The sequence below is a fragment of the Podarcis cretensis genome (assembly GCF_951804945.1).
Source record: "Podarcis cretensis genome assembly, chromosome: Z".
Classification (NCBI taxonomy): Eukaryota; Metazoa; Chordata; class Lepidosauria; order Squamata; family Lacertidae; genus Podarcis; species Podarcis cretensis.
Window position 1 is genome coordinate 23,279,201 of NC_137184.1, and position 14,606 is coordinate 23,293,806.

General features: G+C 47.5%; 1 protein-coding gene across 10 annotated transcripts in view; it reads right to left on the minus strand.

The window, feature by feature from the left end:
* The window catches only part of ARHGEF9 (Cdc42 guanine nucleotide exchange factor 9), a 289,965-nt gene that overhangs the window by 35,242 nt on the left and 240,117 nt on the right, over positions 1 to 14,606 (minus strand). For all 10 annotated transcript variants that reach the window (XM_079961599.1, XM_079961597.1, XM_079961600.1 and 7 more), the window contains 2 exons: positions 7,759 to 7,991; positions 3,077 to 3,206 (listed from right to left, as the gene is read on the minus strand). In XM_079961599.1, the coding sequence (XP_079817725.1) occupies positions 3,077 to 3,206; positions 7,759 to 7,991 (363 nt within the window). The remainder of the gene's footprint in view (positions 1 to 3,076; positions 3,207 to 7,758; positions 7,992 to 14,606) is intronic.

A 14,606-nucleotide genomic window follows, 5' to 3' on the forward strand; every position in this document is an offset into this window, starting at 1 on the left:
TCCCACATTCCTAACTGCACAACAGCCCTCAATTCATTTTCAAGGCATTACCCTTCAGCTTGGCCACCCTTGTGGCAAATTGATCAGTTCCTCAGGCAATTGAACATTCCTTGCAAACAAGCACCTGCTCAGCCAATTAATACAAGAAGTTTAATAGCCACAAAAGCACTACAGTACTCTCCTCTAAATGGCTGGTATGCTTGGAGTGCTTTCATCTTCAAACAGGTTACAGTTTTCTTTTTTAAAGTGACTTGTGTTTGGGCAACCTCCCGAATGATTTGGAAAATTAATGTAAAAAAGAAAATCCCAAGGAGAGAAAATTGGCAGATAGCCACGGTTTGCTAAAAGTGAATGCCTCAAAGTAGTAATGGTGGTGAAATAAAAATAGCAATCGATCCAAGACAGAGGTCATATTATCCTTCCACCCATACATGAATATTAAGCATCTTGAGGCTGAAATGTTCCTACACTGAGATTTATTTTTTTACAGCATGAGGATCCTTACAAATGAGTCACATGAGATCACAGGCAGGCATCAAAATACAGGGAAGTCACATCTGAGGCTATATTGCCTCCCAAGCAACTGCTTTTGAACACAAGCAATAATTCCAGGGGTAGCCAATGTTGCGCCCTCCAGATGTTGCTGGACTACAACTCAGCTGGGGATGATAGGAACTGTAGTTCAGCACCATGTTGGCTACCCCTGCAATAACCCACAATCAATCTGTTGCAAACTGGTTTAGCACTTGCGAGTTTTCTTTCCAAGTTATACTTCCACTCATCAAAGTGACTCCCAGTGAGAATCAAAAAAGGCTTTTGTTGGGACTGCACTGCTTTAAAAAAACAAAAAAGGAAGGCTATTGGCCCTACATCTACTACCCCATTTTTCCTACATGAAATCTGTGAGCCTGACTTCCACAAAGAGCCCTAAGAAGAGAGAGAGCAAGAGGCCTTGAAGGAGCTGCCACAGGTACCTGGAGAGAACTGAGCAGGCACAGGGGCCACTTGTACACAACCTCTTCCACTCTGGTGAGATGGCTTGTATTTCTATTTAAGTGATAGCGATAGCTGCATATATACATGCAAAGCAACCTATGCAATTTCATGAAAAGTGTGTTCTGTTTTATTCTCCTTTTGGGGTTTGTGTGTGTGATGCATTAAGTGGCCACCCGGTGTGTGTGTGTGTGTGTGTGTGTGTGTGTGTGAGAGAGAGAGAGAGAGAGAGAGAGATATGCAGGATTCAGCTAACACACACTAGCTCTTATTTAATCAGATCGCTTTGTTGCATATTTTAAGTATCAAAGCTTATATTTTAATGGCTTTGTTTTATTGGGTGTTTATATCACATGCTTGTGTGGTCTGTTTTCTATACTTGAAACCTGCTAACAAGCCTTTATTGGCATCAGATGGCATATAATATAAATATATAAATCATTTTACTAACCAAACTCCTCTGGTGGTCTATCTCCACACTGTGGCAAAATAGCATTTGAGAGGTTGGGTGTGTCTCATTTTATCCTGGGACAGAACCTGCCTCCTAGCAACTCCCTTAATCCCAGCATAAAATTTTAAGGAATCTGATCATTCCTTTCATTTGCCCACACAGTTATTAAATATAATTGGCTGTGACAACCCACATAATTTCTTTACTTCACAGCTCATGGCAGCTTAAATGTGTCTGCTGAGAAATCCCCTCATGCTTTTTGTGTTGGGAGAGATTAAAGAGTTAAAATGGACTGCCAGATCTACTATGCCACAGTAACCATGGTGATAGCACGGACATTATAATAATCTTTTCTACCTGGTCATTATAACAACTGTATAACAATATGCAAGAACTGAGACTTTGTTTGCTTATTTTCTTCTTTCCTTCTGCATTGTCTCTATTAAATTGCATGCTATTTTAAATTCATTTATGTTCTTATTTTAAGATGTTTATACCACCCTTTGTAATATATATCCCTGGGCAGTTTACAATACAAATTAAAAATGGTAAATACAGTAAGACAAAAGCAAGTGTAAATGGAAAAAGCTAACATTTTTAAAATGACTTGGTAAGTGACTGTGTAGAGAATAGCAAAGTATTTGCCTGGTGCCTTAAAGATAACAGAGAAGAAACCAGATGTGCATTTCTTTGAAGAGGGGCCTCCATAGCTAGGCACCACAGGTGAAAAAGCCTGATCCTGCTTCCACCATCCACCTTATATCTGATGGCAAGGGTACCTGGAGAAGGACCTCAGTAGAAAATTGTAGCATGTGGGCATGTTGAAACGAGGGTAGGTACCTGGGGCCACAAGCTTTAATTTGCTCAGTACATTGGCAGAACATTAGTATGTAAGTGCAGTAAGTTAATAAACCCATCAATCAATCAATCAATCAATCAATCAATCAATCAGTGTGTCAGTTTCCTAGCCATTCATTAGCAGTCAAAACAGAGTCAGTCCAAGACATTTGGCTGCCGGGGGCAAAGGATAAGATGCCCTCCCCATTTTGCATAGAGAAGTCAGCTCTATGGGGACTTCACTCTTTCTTTAGCACCGGCAATGGGACAGCATCCTCCATTGCACCCAAAGGCAGCAAGCTAGTTTAAGGGACACAGAGCAGATTGGGTGGCCTGCTTCATGCCCCTCAACATGTGTCACCTGAAAGGGCTCTCTCACTCTGCCTAATGGTAAGGCCAGCCCGGAGCCCAAGGAAATGGAATATACTAACAGATATAACGAACTGGCGTTTCAAATGAGTATCCCAAGGCAGCCCCCATGCATTGCAGTAATCTAACTTTGAGGCTGCCAGAGCATGTGGACAAGCTATCTAAACTCCATCAAGAGTTGCAGCTGGAAATCAACAGGCAAAATAGTGCTTTATACTACAGAGGTAGCTTGGACCTCTCAAGGTAAGCCCTAAGAGTCTTTCGGTGAGAACATCACAGGCTGCGTTTGTCACAGAGAACCTCCTACAAATGCAACCTCCCAGGTAAAAGTGCAATAACTGTTTGCCCAGAACATAAGACACTGGATCTGATCTGGAGCATCACACTGAACGATGGAAGAAAATTACTGTTCCATGTGCAACATACCTCCCAATCCAGAACTGAGGCCTGCCACTGAGCAATCTTGTCAATGTTTTCCAGTCTCCTTTTCCTCTCGTTTATCTGCTGAGTCACATTCCGCATAACGGCAAGAGCTGCAGCCACATACCTGTAATCACTATGCAGAAGGGGGGGGGGAGGGAGAGAGAAACCAGCCTGAGAAATGCAAATGGAAATTTTAGTAAGATACTCACTGGTAAGCTGCCTTAGACCAGGCCGGGGCATTGGTTCATCATAGAACCCGAGAGTTAGAAGGGACTCCATAAGTCTACTCTGCCAGGCAGCGACCCTCTAGGGTCTTAGGAAGGGGTCATCCCCATCATCTCCTACCCAATTCTTTCAACTGCATTGAAACTGGGACCTCCTGTATGCAAAATATGTGCTATTACAAAGATTACATGGACTCTTCCCCCATCCACTTTAGGCTACCTTCGCTTGCTCATTCCACACAGGCAGTTACTCCCTGGCTCCAAGCAGAATTTTCTACCTAGCTGTGGTCTCATTATTCATTAGAATATCAAATCCAGAGCTCCATGGCTGGAGCCAGCAGAGAATACACAGTGCGTAAGTGGCCTTGCAGCCCCTGAAGACAGAAGAATGGAGGCCAGTCAGTTCAATTGTGCTGTAAGAGGTTTTTTTGTGGCCACAGAGTGATTCAAGGAGTGCCATATGGCATCCTTCTCTGCCCTTTTAGCCCAGGCAGTGTTGGCTCTCACTGTTGATGGCCTGTGAGCTCTCTATGCAAATCAGAGGGGGATTTTTCTGCTTTCTGGATGTGTGTGTGTGTGTGCGCGCGCGCGCGCGCATGCACATGTGCGTCATGACACAGAAAGAAAATAGCCTCCTGCCAGGGCCAGCAAGGACAATGAGCAGTCTTTTGAAAAAGTGATGTTGGAATCAATGCTATTGATTTCTGCCTTATGCTTTACTTTCCATTCCAAGAAACCTTAATGTTCATCACAATTGGAGAGCCAGACAGGGCCAGCTGCCATCTCAGTGTCATCATAAATTTATGATTAACTCGGGACTTACTATTGACTGCTGACTAATGAGAAAAATGAAGAAGCCTGCTGAGCATATTTGCGTCCTGAGCATATTTGCGTCCAGCTGCGCTGGCTGGAGACAACAGGAGGTGTAGTGCAAAATATCTGGAGGGCACCAGGTTGGTGAAGGCGCTCTGCAGAGTCAGTTTCCTTGTTGAGCAAGAGGACTGGAGGTGTACAGCTGTGGTTCTGAAGTATAGCCCTTTCCGCACTAGGGATGAGCATATAAGTATATTCCCAGTTGATTTTGGATGTCTTCGTTCATAAATCCACCCTGTCCCATTTCTGCTTCAATTTGCAAATTGGCTTTTACACCACACAAAGCTTCACATTGTTTAGTGTGTGTGTGTGTTTTACAAAATTACGTATTTTATACGTGCCATGAGTTTCATGGGGATGTCATGGAGCAGATGGCCAGATCCTGAGGAGGAATGGGGAGAATTTTCAGAGATATGAAAACCCAATGAATAGCTGGATCTGCACATTGATGCAAGAGGCATAGATCAGGTTGGTTTGTATCAAAGTCAGCCTGAATTCTTCAAGCACCTTTATCTCTGAGCCCCTCATCACTTGACACCACATGGCAGCATTTCCATCAGAATCTAAAATGAGGGTACTGGCAGAATTAATCTGTCAATTTTGGTTTTCTCTCTTATTTTTCCAAGTTCAGTTCTTATCCAGAAGAGGGTTTTAAAAAAAAGTCATGATGAAAATTCATCAGTATTTTAGTGCGAATTTCTCCTTATATGCATAGTTTTGTAAACAAAATATAGGCATATCCCCCTAATATGTGTGATACATGCATATTTGCACACATTTCTTGACTGGAGAACAGCACGGCAAAATTCGGAAAAGTGCAGCTTTTGAAAGGCAACCATATATCTGTCTTCATTTGTTTTGGAACGGGTGAATATTAGGGAGTTCGTCTTTAAATTCAAACGGAACCCATTTTCTCTTCTATCCTCACTAGCAGCATCCTCAGTGCATCTTGACACCTGCCCTGTGCAGAATGTTCCCATGTATTCAGCTTTAAAATGAGTTGCTCATTTTAGCACAGAGTTTACTCTGGCCTCCTACAAGCACCTGGTGTGTTCCCACTCGTCATTATGTCAGATAAAAAGTACGCCAGTTCCTGCTATTTATTTATGGTTTTGTTGCAGCCACCCATGCTGCTTTTGCATGTGGAAGAATGTGTTTGTTCAGTGGAGCCGAGGAGATGTGTAAGATGGCAACTGGACAGACACTCAGTTCTGAGCACAGTCAGGCTCAGATCCCTGTGGCTGGAGAGGCTGCAGGTTGCAGAGGAGAAAAGCAAAACTAGAGACTGAGGCCAATGGCAGAAGCCAGGGCCAAAGGTTTGATGGATGTGAAGTACAACTAAGCAGAAAAGAGACTGGCAGGCTGAAGGCAAAAACCAACAGGAGGAAGTTGCAGGTGGCATCTGGCTGGGCAGAAAAGCATCCTAGTGGCTTCACTCAGTGATAGACAGCCCAAGCTGAGGCCACATGCACACCATACATTTAAAGCACACAGGATTCCCTCAAAGAATCCTGGGAACTGCCCACCGTTGTTGTAGCTCTGTGAGCAGCAAACTCTACTTCCCATGATTCTTTGGGGGAAGTCATGTGCTTTAAATGGCATGAATCCAGCTTGAGAGTGTGGTACGCTTTGTAGCTATACAGCAGGGGTGGCTAACACTCTCCGAGTGTTGTGGAACATCAGCTCCCATTATCCCTAAAACAGCTAGTGTCAAGACAAATGCCCTCAGTCTTTGTGTGCCACTATGTGGGCAAATGTTTCTGTGCCACATGTTCACAGATCCGCTGATCAGCCAAATCAGTTTGGACCAAATTGTGCATACCTATAGTATGCAGCAGGGAACATCAGAGTCAAGGGCCAAATATGTCCCTCCAGGCCTCTCTATCCGGCCCTCAGAACAGTCGTACCTTGGATCCCGAACGCTTTGGTATTTGAATGTTTTGGCTCCCGAACGCCGCAAACACAGGAATGAGTGTTCTGGTTTGCGAATGTTCTTTGGAACCCGAATGTCCAGTGCAGCTTCTGCAGCTTCCGAATGTTTTGGAAGTCGAATGGAACGGATTCTGTTTGACTTCCAAAGTACCACTGTATTGTACCCAAGCTGCACCCCTCCCCAGCCTCCCTTACACTCTCCTAGCTAGAATGTGTCCTTGAACCTGATGGTGCTTCTTGCTTTCCCAGATGGGGGATAGATGGTGGTGCATAGAAAACAGTCCAGTGAACAAATGTATAATTTACATCCATTGCTCCACCCACTGTTGCCTCTAGCCCTGACCACCACTGGCATGTGGCCCCTGGAAGTCACTCCCAAAAGGGAATGTGGCCCTTGGGTTCAGATTCCCCACCCCTGCCTTGTGTGCTGCTGCCCTTGTTCAGCCTCACTGGCTGACATTGGTGGAGGGTTGGGGAAGGAAACGGAGCATGATGACATCACTTTTGGTATTTTTAGCTGTCAGCAGGAGAGAGAGCCAAAGGGGAGGCGATCCTGGGCTGCTGATCTCAATGGCAGCGACGGATGCTCAACGTCTAATTCCAGCCTAATTCACTCATTTTATTAGAGGTGTCATCATGACCGAGGTCCCCTCCCCACCTCCCCTCCATTCATTAATAAAATGAACATTTAGAAAGAGAGCCTGCAGCTTCAGCTGAACCAGCAAAAACACACAGATGAAAACCATCAGAGGAGAGGGAGGGAAGGCATTTGGCCAGGCCTTATACCTTAATGCCATGAAATTGCTCCTTGGCTTTAGGTGGACAGGCATTGAGTTGTTCGCAATGCTTAAGCAGGGAACATGGATGAGGCTCTCTGCCAGCCCATCCTATGCTAATTGGGGTTTCAGTAACCAGAAATCTGGCTTCCAATTCAATGCCTTAGACGGCATTTTGTACAGTAAATGTGCATGGCTTGAAGAACAAAGCATTGTTGCTATTTATTTCCATTAGCTAAAGGTAGCTAATGGAAATAAATGGCATTAAAAGTCTTGATTGCCTAGATGGACACCAGAAAGAACCGTCTGGTATGGTCCTTGCTGTACAAACCCTTCATTATGGGAGACACAGAGATGTCCCTGAACTTATTTAAACAGCCTACCTGATGCTGTTGGTTCAGATCAGGGATGGGGAACCTGTCTGGCCAGTGGGCTGGATCGTCGTCTGTCCCCACCCCTTCTGTTTCTCATATGCAGACTATGAGTACAGTTGCTTATTCTAGTCAAAATAGCAGCATCCATGCACCATCATGCGGTATAAGGAAGCTTGGGAGGATCCCAAGGTTTGCAGGAATAATAGTAATAGTAGTATAATGACAACAACAACTCCCATCTTCCCTGATCAGTGGCCATCCTGGGGCTAATGGGTGTTATAGCAGTTGTACAATCTTCCTCAAAAGCTTAGGGCAAATCAAATTAACTATTTCTAAAATCATTTAAACTCCTTTGGGAGGACTTCCAAAAGATGCTCAGCCTAAGGAACTTGTCAAATCTCTGAAGTTCCATGGGTGATGGGCAGGCAGGGGCTGAGAGCAACTCCTATTGTCCTCCTTCTACCAGATCCCTATTTTAAAGAATCCAAACACAAACACCAGTGTACCTGTGGTCCTGTGCAGTGTACTTCAGCAGCTCCGCCAGCTGCAGTGGGTATTTGCAGATCTTCTGCACAGGTGTCAGAAGGAAACCATCAATGGCAATGTCAATCATCTGCTGCAAGAGGCGGCATGCTTCAAAGAAGTGCTGGTATCTGCCATCTTTCATTAGTTTGGATAGCTCCATGCACGCATCCAAGTGATTGTTGCAGTACTCTGAGTAGATCCAGAAGCCATCTTGCTGCAAGGGGTGGGAGCAGGAAAGTGGGGGGGGGGGGGAGGAGGAAAGAAAGAAGTGTGTGAGAAACATCACAAACCATCAGCTACTCACCTAGAAATGGACCAATCAGTTTATTTTCAGTCTATCTCAGTTCTGCATACATTCGTTTGCAAGTCCATTCTGTCTTGCTGTTGCATCAATCCACAAAAACATTGCATTTTTTTTTTAATAATAATTTCTACTTGCAGGGAGCTATTATTAATTTATTGGACATATTATCCATATAGATATTCATATTTGCAATTTCATAAAAACACCAATGTGATTTATAACAATTGTATCTATACTATGGGTAGGCAAACTAAGGCCAAGGAGACGGATCCGGCCCAATCGCCTTCTAAATCCAGCCCACGGACGGTCCAGGAATCAGCGTGTTTTTACATGAGTAGAATGTGTCCTTTTATTTAAAATGCACCTCTGGGTTATTTGTGGGGCATAGGAATTCATTCATTTTTTCCCCTTCTAAATATAGTCTGGCCCCCCATAAGGTCTGAGGGACAGTGGACCGGCCCCCTGCTGAAAAAGTTTGCTGACCCTTGATCTATACACTGTAAGAGGTATTTTACATATTAGTCATTTAATGCAGGATATGTGACTTTTGAAAACATGCAAGGTAAAAATGGCACAGCATGAAGCCAAAACAATACAGAGGGGGCTGGGCAGGGATGTGTGAAAAATGCCCTGGGGAAAAGGTGTTTTAACACTTTCAACACTAGCACTGCTCCTCTGGTCTGCTTTGGGGCTCCTCTGAATCTGATTTGATGCAAAGGAGATGAATGGGAAATCTGTGGTCCTCCAGATGTTACTAGACTACAACTCTCTTACTATCGGCCACCCTGGAACATTCAGAGCAGCTTACATGATATCCTTATCTGGGCACAAGTGCTGAAATTCCTGAGTATGTCATTCCTGAAATTCCATCATCCTTACTACACAAGCTCTAAATTCTGGCTTATTTGTATTTGTATTCTATTTTCCTTCAACAAGGTCAAGGTGGCGTGAATGTTTCTTCTCCTGCTTGTTTTATCCTCACAAAATTCACATAAGGTAGATTAGCCTAAGAGACAGCGACAAGCCCAAGGCCATTAAGTGGGCTTCGTAGTTGATTGGGGATTTGAACTTTGGCCTCCAATATTCAATGCCAGGGCTAATTTTTGTAAAACCTTCTTGACCTAGGAGAATATATACTATACTTCACAGATTTCTCCCTCGTCTGTGGAAAATGGGCAGAGCTGTCAGCTTTGGCTTCTTCTAGTTGTTTTTACAACCTAAATGTGAGTTCTCCATATTTCTGCACCAGTTTGTGATTTCCTTTTCAAAAGCCCTCTTGAAAATTCATCAGCAGTTCTCAAATTTTTGCAAGTAATTTTCCCTGATGCATTTTTGAATGATGTTGCATCCTAAGAAATGCATCCTTATGCACAGTTAGCCCTAATCTTTGTGCAAACTTAGCCTTCACATTTTTGTACACACCTTTTAGCTGGAGAATTGCATTACAATATTCAATGAATTTTGGAAGGATAGTCATGTTGCTGTTTGCGTGTGAATTAGGTATGCAGTAAAATGCTAAACCAAACCAAATTTCTCCTCCCCTCCCCTCCCCTCAGCTTCCTTTTTTACGTGGTTCTGCCAACAAGGTTTCCTTACCCTCTTCTATTGGAAACCGACAGCTGAAGTTAAACTTTCTGACCTTTGTGGCAAGAGCTCTGCTTGGAGCAAAGCCATCACATCCACTCTCCTGTGTGGACACAGGACTCTCCTGTGTGGGTGTCTGAGGGCCCTGCTCCTTCTTGCCACTCACCATCTGGCCTGGGGCGGGGCCTGAAGCCTCACAGGGACTGCTGCGCTCTGCTGCCCAGGAGGACTCTCCTGTATGTGAGTGTCTGAGGGCCCTGCTCCTTCCTGCCACTCACCATCTGGCCTGGGGCGGGGCCTGAAGCCTCATAAGGACTGCTGGACTCTGCTGCCCAGGAGGACTCTCCTGTGTGGGTGTCTGAGGGCCCTGCTCCTTCTTGCCACTCACCATCTGGCCTGGGGCGGGGCCTGAAGCCTCACAGGGACTGCTGCGCTCTGCTGCCCAGGAGGACTCTCCTGTATGTGAGTGTCTGAGGGCCCTGCTCCTTCCTGCCACTCACCATCTGGCCTGGGGCGGGGCCTGAAGCCTCATAAGGACTGCTGGACTCTGCTGCCCAGGAGGACTCTCCTGTGTGGGTGTCTGAGGGCCCTGCTCCTTCTTGCCACTCACCATCTGGCCTGGGGCGGGGCCTGAAGCCTCACAGGGACTGCTGCGCTCTGCTGCCCAGGAGGACTCTCCTGTATGTGAGTGTCTGAGGGCCCTGCTCCTTCCTGCCACTCACCATCTGGCCTGGGGCGGGGCCTGAAGCCTCATAAGGACTGCTGGACTCTGCTGCCCAGGAGGACTCTCCTGTGTGGGTGTCTGAGGGCCCTGCTCCTTCTTGCCACTCACCATCTGGCCTGGGGCGGGGCCTGAAGCCTCACAGGGACTGCTGCGCTCTGCTGCCCAGGAGGACTCTCCTGTATGTGAGTGTCTGAGGGCCCTGCTCCTTCCTGCCACTCACCATCTGGCCTGGGGCGGGGCCTGAAGCCTCACAGGGACTGCTGCGCTCTGCTGCCCAGGAGGACTCTCCTGTATGTGAGTGTCTGAGGGCCCTGCTCCTTCCTGCCACTCACCATCTGGCCTGGGGCGGGGCCTGAAGCCTCACATGGACTGCTGCACTCCGCTGCCCAGGAGGACTCTCCTGTGTGAGTGTCTGAGGGCCCTGCTCCTTCCTGCCACTCACCATCTGGCCTGGGGCGGGGCCTGACGGGCCTCACTAGGACACTTGCTGTTACTGCTGGAGGGGTGCAGAGTGCTTTTAAAATGTTTTTAAAAAATTTATTTTGAATTTTTTGTATGTGGGGTGGGGTGGGGTGGGGTGGATGTTTATTGGGCCTGGGAATTTGTTTGATTTTATGTTTTTGTAATTTTTATAATTTTTATTGTTTTTTGTTTGTATTGTTTTATTTGTGTTGTTGCTTTTTTGTTGTTTTTTAAAGGGGTTATATTGTTCTTAAGGGGAGGGGTCAGGGCTGCCGGGGAGTGGGCCCCAGCCCACAAAATGGCTGGGGCATGTTCCACAGGGGGGGATGCACTGGGACAACCGATCTCAGTGATCACGGGTAGGAGGAGGAGTTACGCTAAGACCAGACCATGTCATTACAGAGGAGGCAGGTTTAGTCGTTGTCTGAGGACTATCCCTGCCTCCGGGTCTGGTCCTGACCGGATGAATACTAGAATCAGCAAGGGATACCCACATGACCTGAAAGTGTTGCTGTGCAATGCCAGGTCAATGATTCATAAGACCACTGCCATCCATGACTTGATCATGGATGGAGGACTTGACCTGGCATGTGTAACAGAGACTTGGTTGGATGAAGCAGATGGGCCTGTCCTTGCCGCTGCTTGTCCACCAGGTTTCTCTTACGCACAGCAACCCAGGTCATGTGGGCGGGGAGGGGGGGTTGCAGTGATTTTTAGGAAGTCATTAGTTTGCACCAGGCGTCCTATTGGGAAGACCCAGTTTTCTGAGTGCATGTTCTGGAAGTTGGGCAATAGGGGCAGTACAGGATTCCTTTTGGTGTACCGACCTCCCCGCTGCACCAAGGATTCCCTGCCCGAGCTGCTTCAGGTCGTGGCGGATGTTCTCCTGGAGACACCTAGCTTGGTCGTCCTAGGGGATTTTAACATCCATGCCGACACGACCTTACAAGGGGCCGCTCGGGACTTCGTGGAAAGCATGGCCTCCATGGGGCTGTCCCTGAATAAGTCTGGCCCAACCCATAGCCGCGGACATGCCTTGGACCTGGTGTTTACCTCTACGGATGTTGGTGATCTGACACTAAGTAAAAGTGAAACGAAAGAAGTGCCATGGTCAGATCACTTCCTGGTGCAACTGGACTTCTCTGCGACCCATCCCCTCTGCAGGGAGGTGGGACCGATTCGGATGGTCCGCCCCCGCCACTTAATGGATCCAAATGGTTTCCAGAGAGTGGTAGGGGATGCTTTATCCCATGTTGATGGCCTTTCAGCCGATTCCCTGGTGGCCCGCTGGAATGCGGAATTAACCAGGGCTATTGACTGTTTGGCTCCGAAGCGCCCTCTCCGATTGCATGGAGCCCGGAGAGCCCCGTGGTTTTCCACGGATCTGAGGGCAATGAAACAATCGTTGAGACGGCTAGAGCGCCGGTGGCGGATAACCCATTCTGAATCTGACCGGACACAGGTTAGAGCTCAACGTCGAGCCTACCAAGTGGCGATAGCGACGGCGAAGAAGACTTTCTTCACCGCCTCTATTGCATCTGCAGAAAACAGCAGCAGGAGACTCTTTCAGGTGGTTCACAATTTAGCGGAACCACCTGTAACATCGGGGCCCAGTACGGGCCACATGTTCTCCTGCAATGATTTTGCAAAGTTTTTTGCAGATAAAATCGCTCAGATTCGGGAAGAAGTAGACTCCACCGTGGGAGCAGGGCCGGGGCGGGAGAGTGCTAGAGTCCTGTCTGGTCAAGTTGTGTGGGATCAATTCCAAGCTGTTACCTCCGAGGATGTGGACAGGCTGCTCGGACGAGTGAAGTCAACCACCTGTCTCCTGGATCCTTGCCCATCCTGGCTTATAAAAGCTAGCCGGGAAGGACTGGGTGATGGGCTTCGTGGGGTGGTGAATGCTTCCCTCCGTGAGGGAGCCTTCCCAGACCCGCTGAAAGAGGCGGTTATTAAACCGCTTCTTAAAAAACCATCTCTAGATGCGGCCACGATGGCCAATTATCGCCCAGTCTCAAACCTTCCATTCTTGGGCAAGGTGATTGAGCGAGTGGTTGCTGAACAACTCCAGGCACGCCTGGAAGAAGCGGACCATTTGGATCCCTTCCAGTCGGGATTCAGGCCTCATCATGGGACTGAAACTGCCTTGGTCGCACTGGTTGATGACCTCCGGCGGGCTAGGGACAAAGGTGAGAGCTGTTTCCTAGTTCTGCTGGATCTCTCAGCGGCGTTTGATACCATCGACCATGACATCCTTCTGGACCGTCTTGAGGGGCTGGGAGCTGGGGGCACTGTCATACAGTGGTTCCGCTCCTTCCTCCTGGGCCGTGTTCAGAAAGTGGTGGTGGGGGATGAGTGTTCAGACCCCTGGGCTCTCACTTGTGGGGTGCCTCAGGGTTCTGTCCTCTCCCCCATGCTTTTCAACATCTACATGCAGCCGCTGGGAGGGATCATCAGGAGGTTTGGGCTGGGTGTTCATCAGTATGCAGATGATACCCAGCTCTACCTCTCTTTTAAATCAGAACCAGTGAAGGCGGTGAAGGTCCTGTGTGAGTGCCTGGAGGCGGTTGGAGGATGGATGGCGGCTAACAGATTGAGGTTGAATCCTGACAAGACAGAAGTACTGTTTTTGGGGGACAGGAGGCGGGCAGGTGTGGAGGATTCCCTGGTCCTGAATGGGGTAACTGTGCCCCTGAAGGACCAGGTGCGCAGCCTGGGAGTCATTTTGGACTCACAGCTGTCCATGGAGGCACAGGTCAAATCTGTATCCAGGGCAGCTGTTTACCAGCTCCATCTGGTACGTAGGCTGAGACCCTATCTGCCTGCAGACTGTCTCGCCAGAGTGGTACATGCTCTGGTTATCTCCCGCTTGGACTACTGCAATGCGCTCTACGTGGGGCTACCTTTGAAGGTGACCCGGAAACTACAACTAATCCAGAATGCGGCAGCTAGACTGGTGACTGGGAGCAGCCGCCGAGACCATATAACACCGGTCTTGAAAGACCTACATTGGCTCCCAGTACGTTTCCGAGCACAATTCAAAGTGTTGGTGCTGACCTTTAAAGCCCTAAATGGCCTCGGTCCAGTATATCTGAAGGAGCGTCTCCTCCCCCATCGGTCTGCCCGGACACTGAGGTCCAGCTCCGAGGGCCTTCTGGCGGTTCCCTCCCTGCGAGAAGCAAAGCTACAGGGAACCAGGCAGAGGGCCTTCTCGGTGGTGGCGCCCGCCCTGTGGAATGCCCTCCCATCGGATGTCAAGGCGATGGACAACTACCTGACATTCAGAAAACATCTGAAGGCAGCCCTGTTCAGGGAAGTTTTTAATATGTGATATTTTAGTGTATTTTTCATCTCTGTTGGAAGCCGCCCAGAGTGGCTGGGGAAACCCAGCCAGATGGGCGGGGTACAAATAATAAATTATTATTATTATTATTATTACAGATGGATTTTGACAGTTTCCAGTTCTGCTTATTTCCTATGCATGTTTTATAGCACGGACCTCTGGGATCTATTTTGTTTTTTGTGTGTGCTTTTTTACTAGAATTCTGATGTCTATCAACTGGAGCCAAGTGCAAATGGTAGTTCAGGTGGTTGAGCACGCCGTAAAAATTAAGGAACAGGGTGCCTCTGAGCACATGCTTCGAGTATAAACATGTGATCAGTATCAGAACCAAGTTCACAAACCCTTTCATACAAAAACTCACTCCTAGTTTTCCCTCGATTATCTTTTCCAGCCACCTAATATGACGACAGCA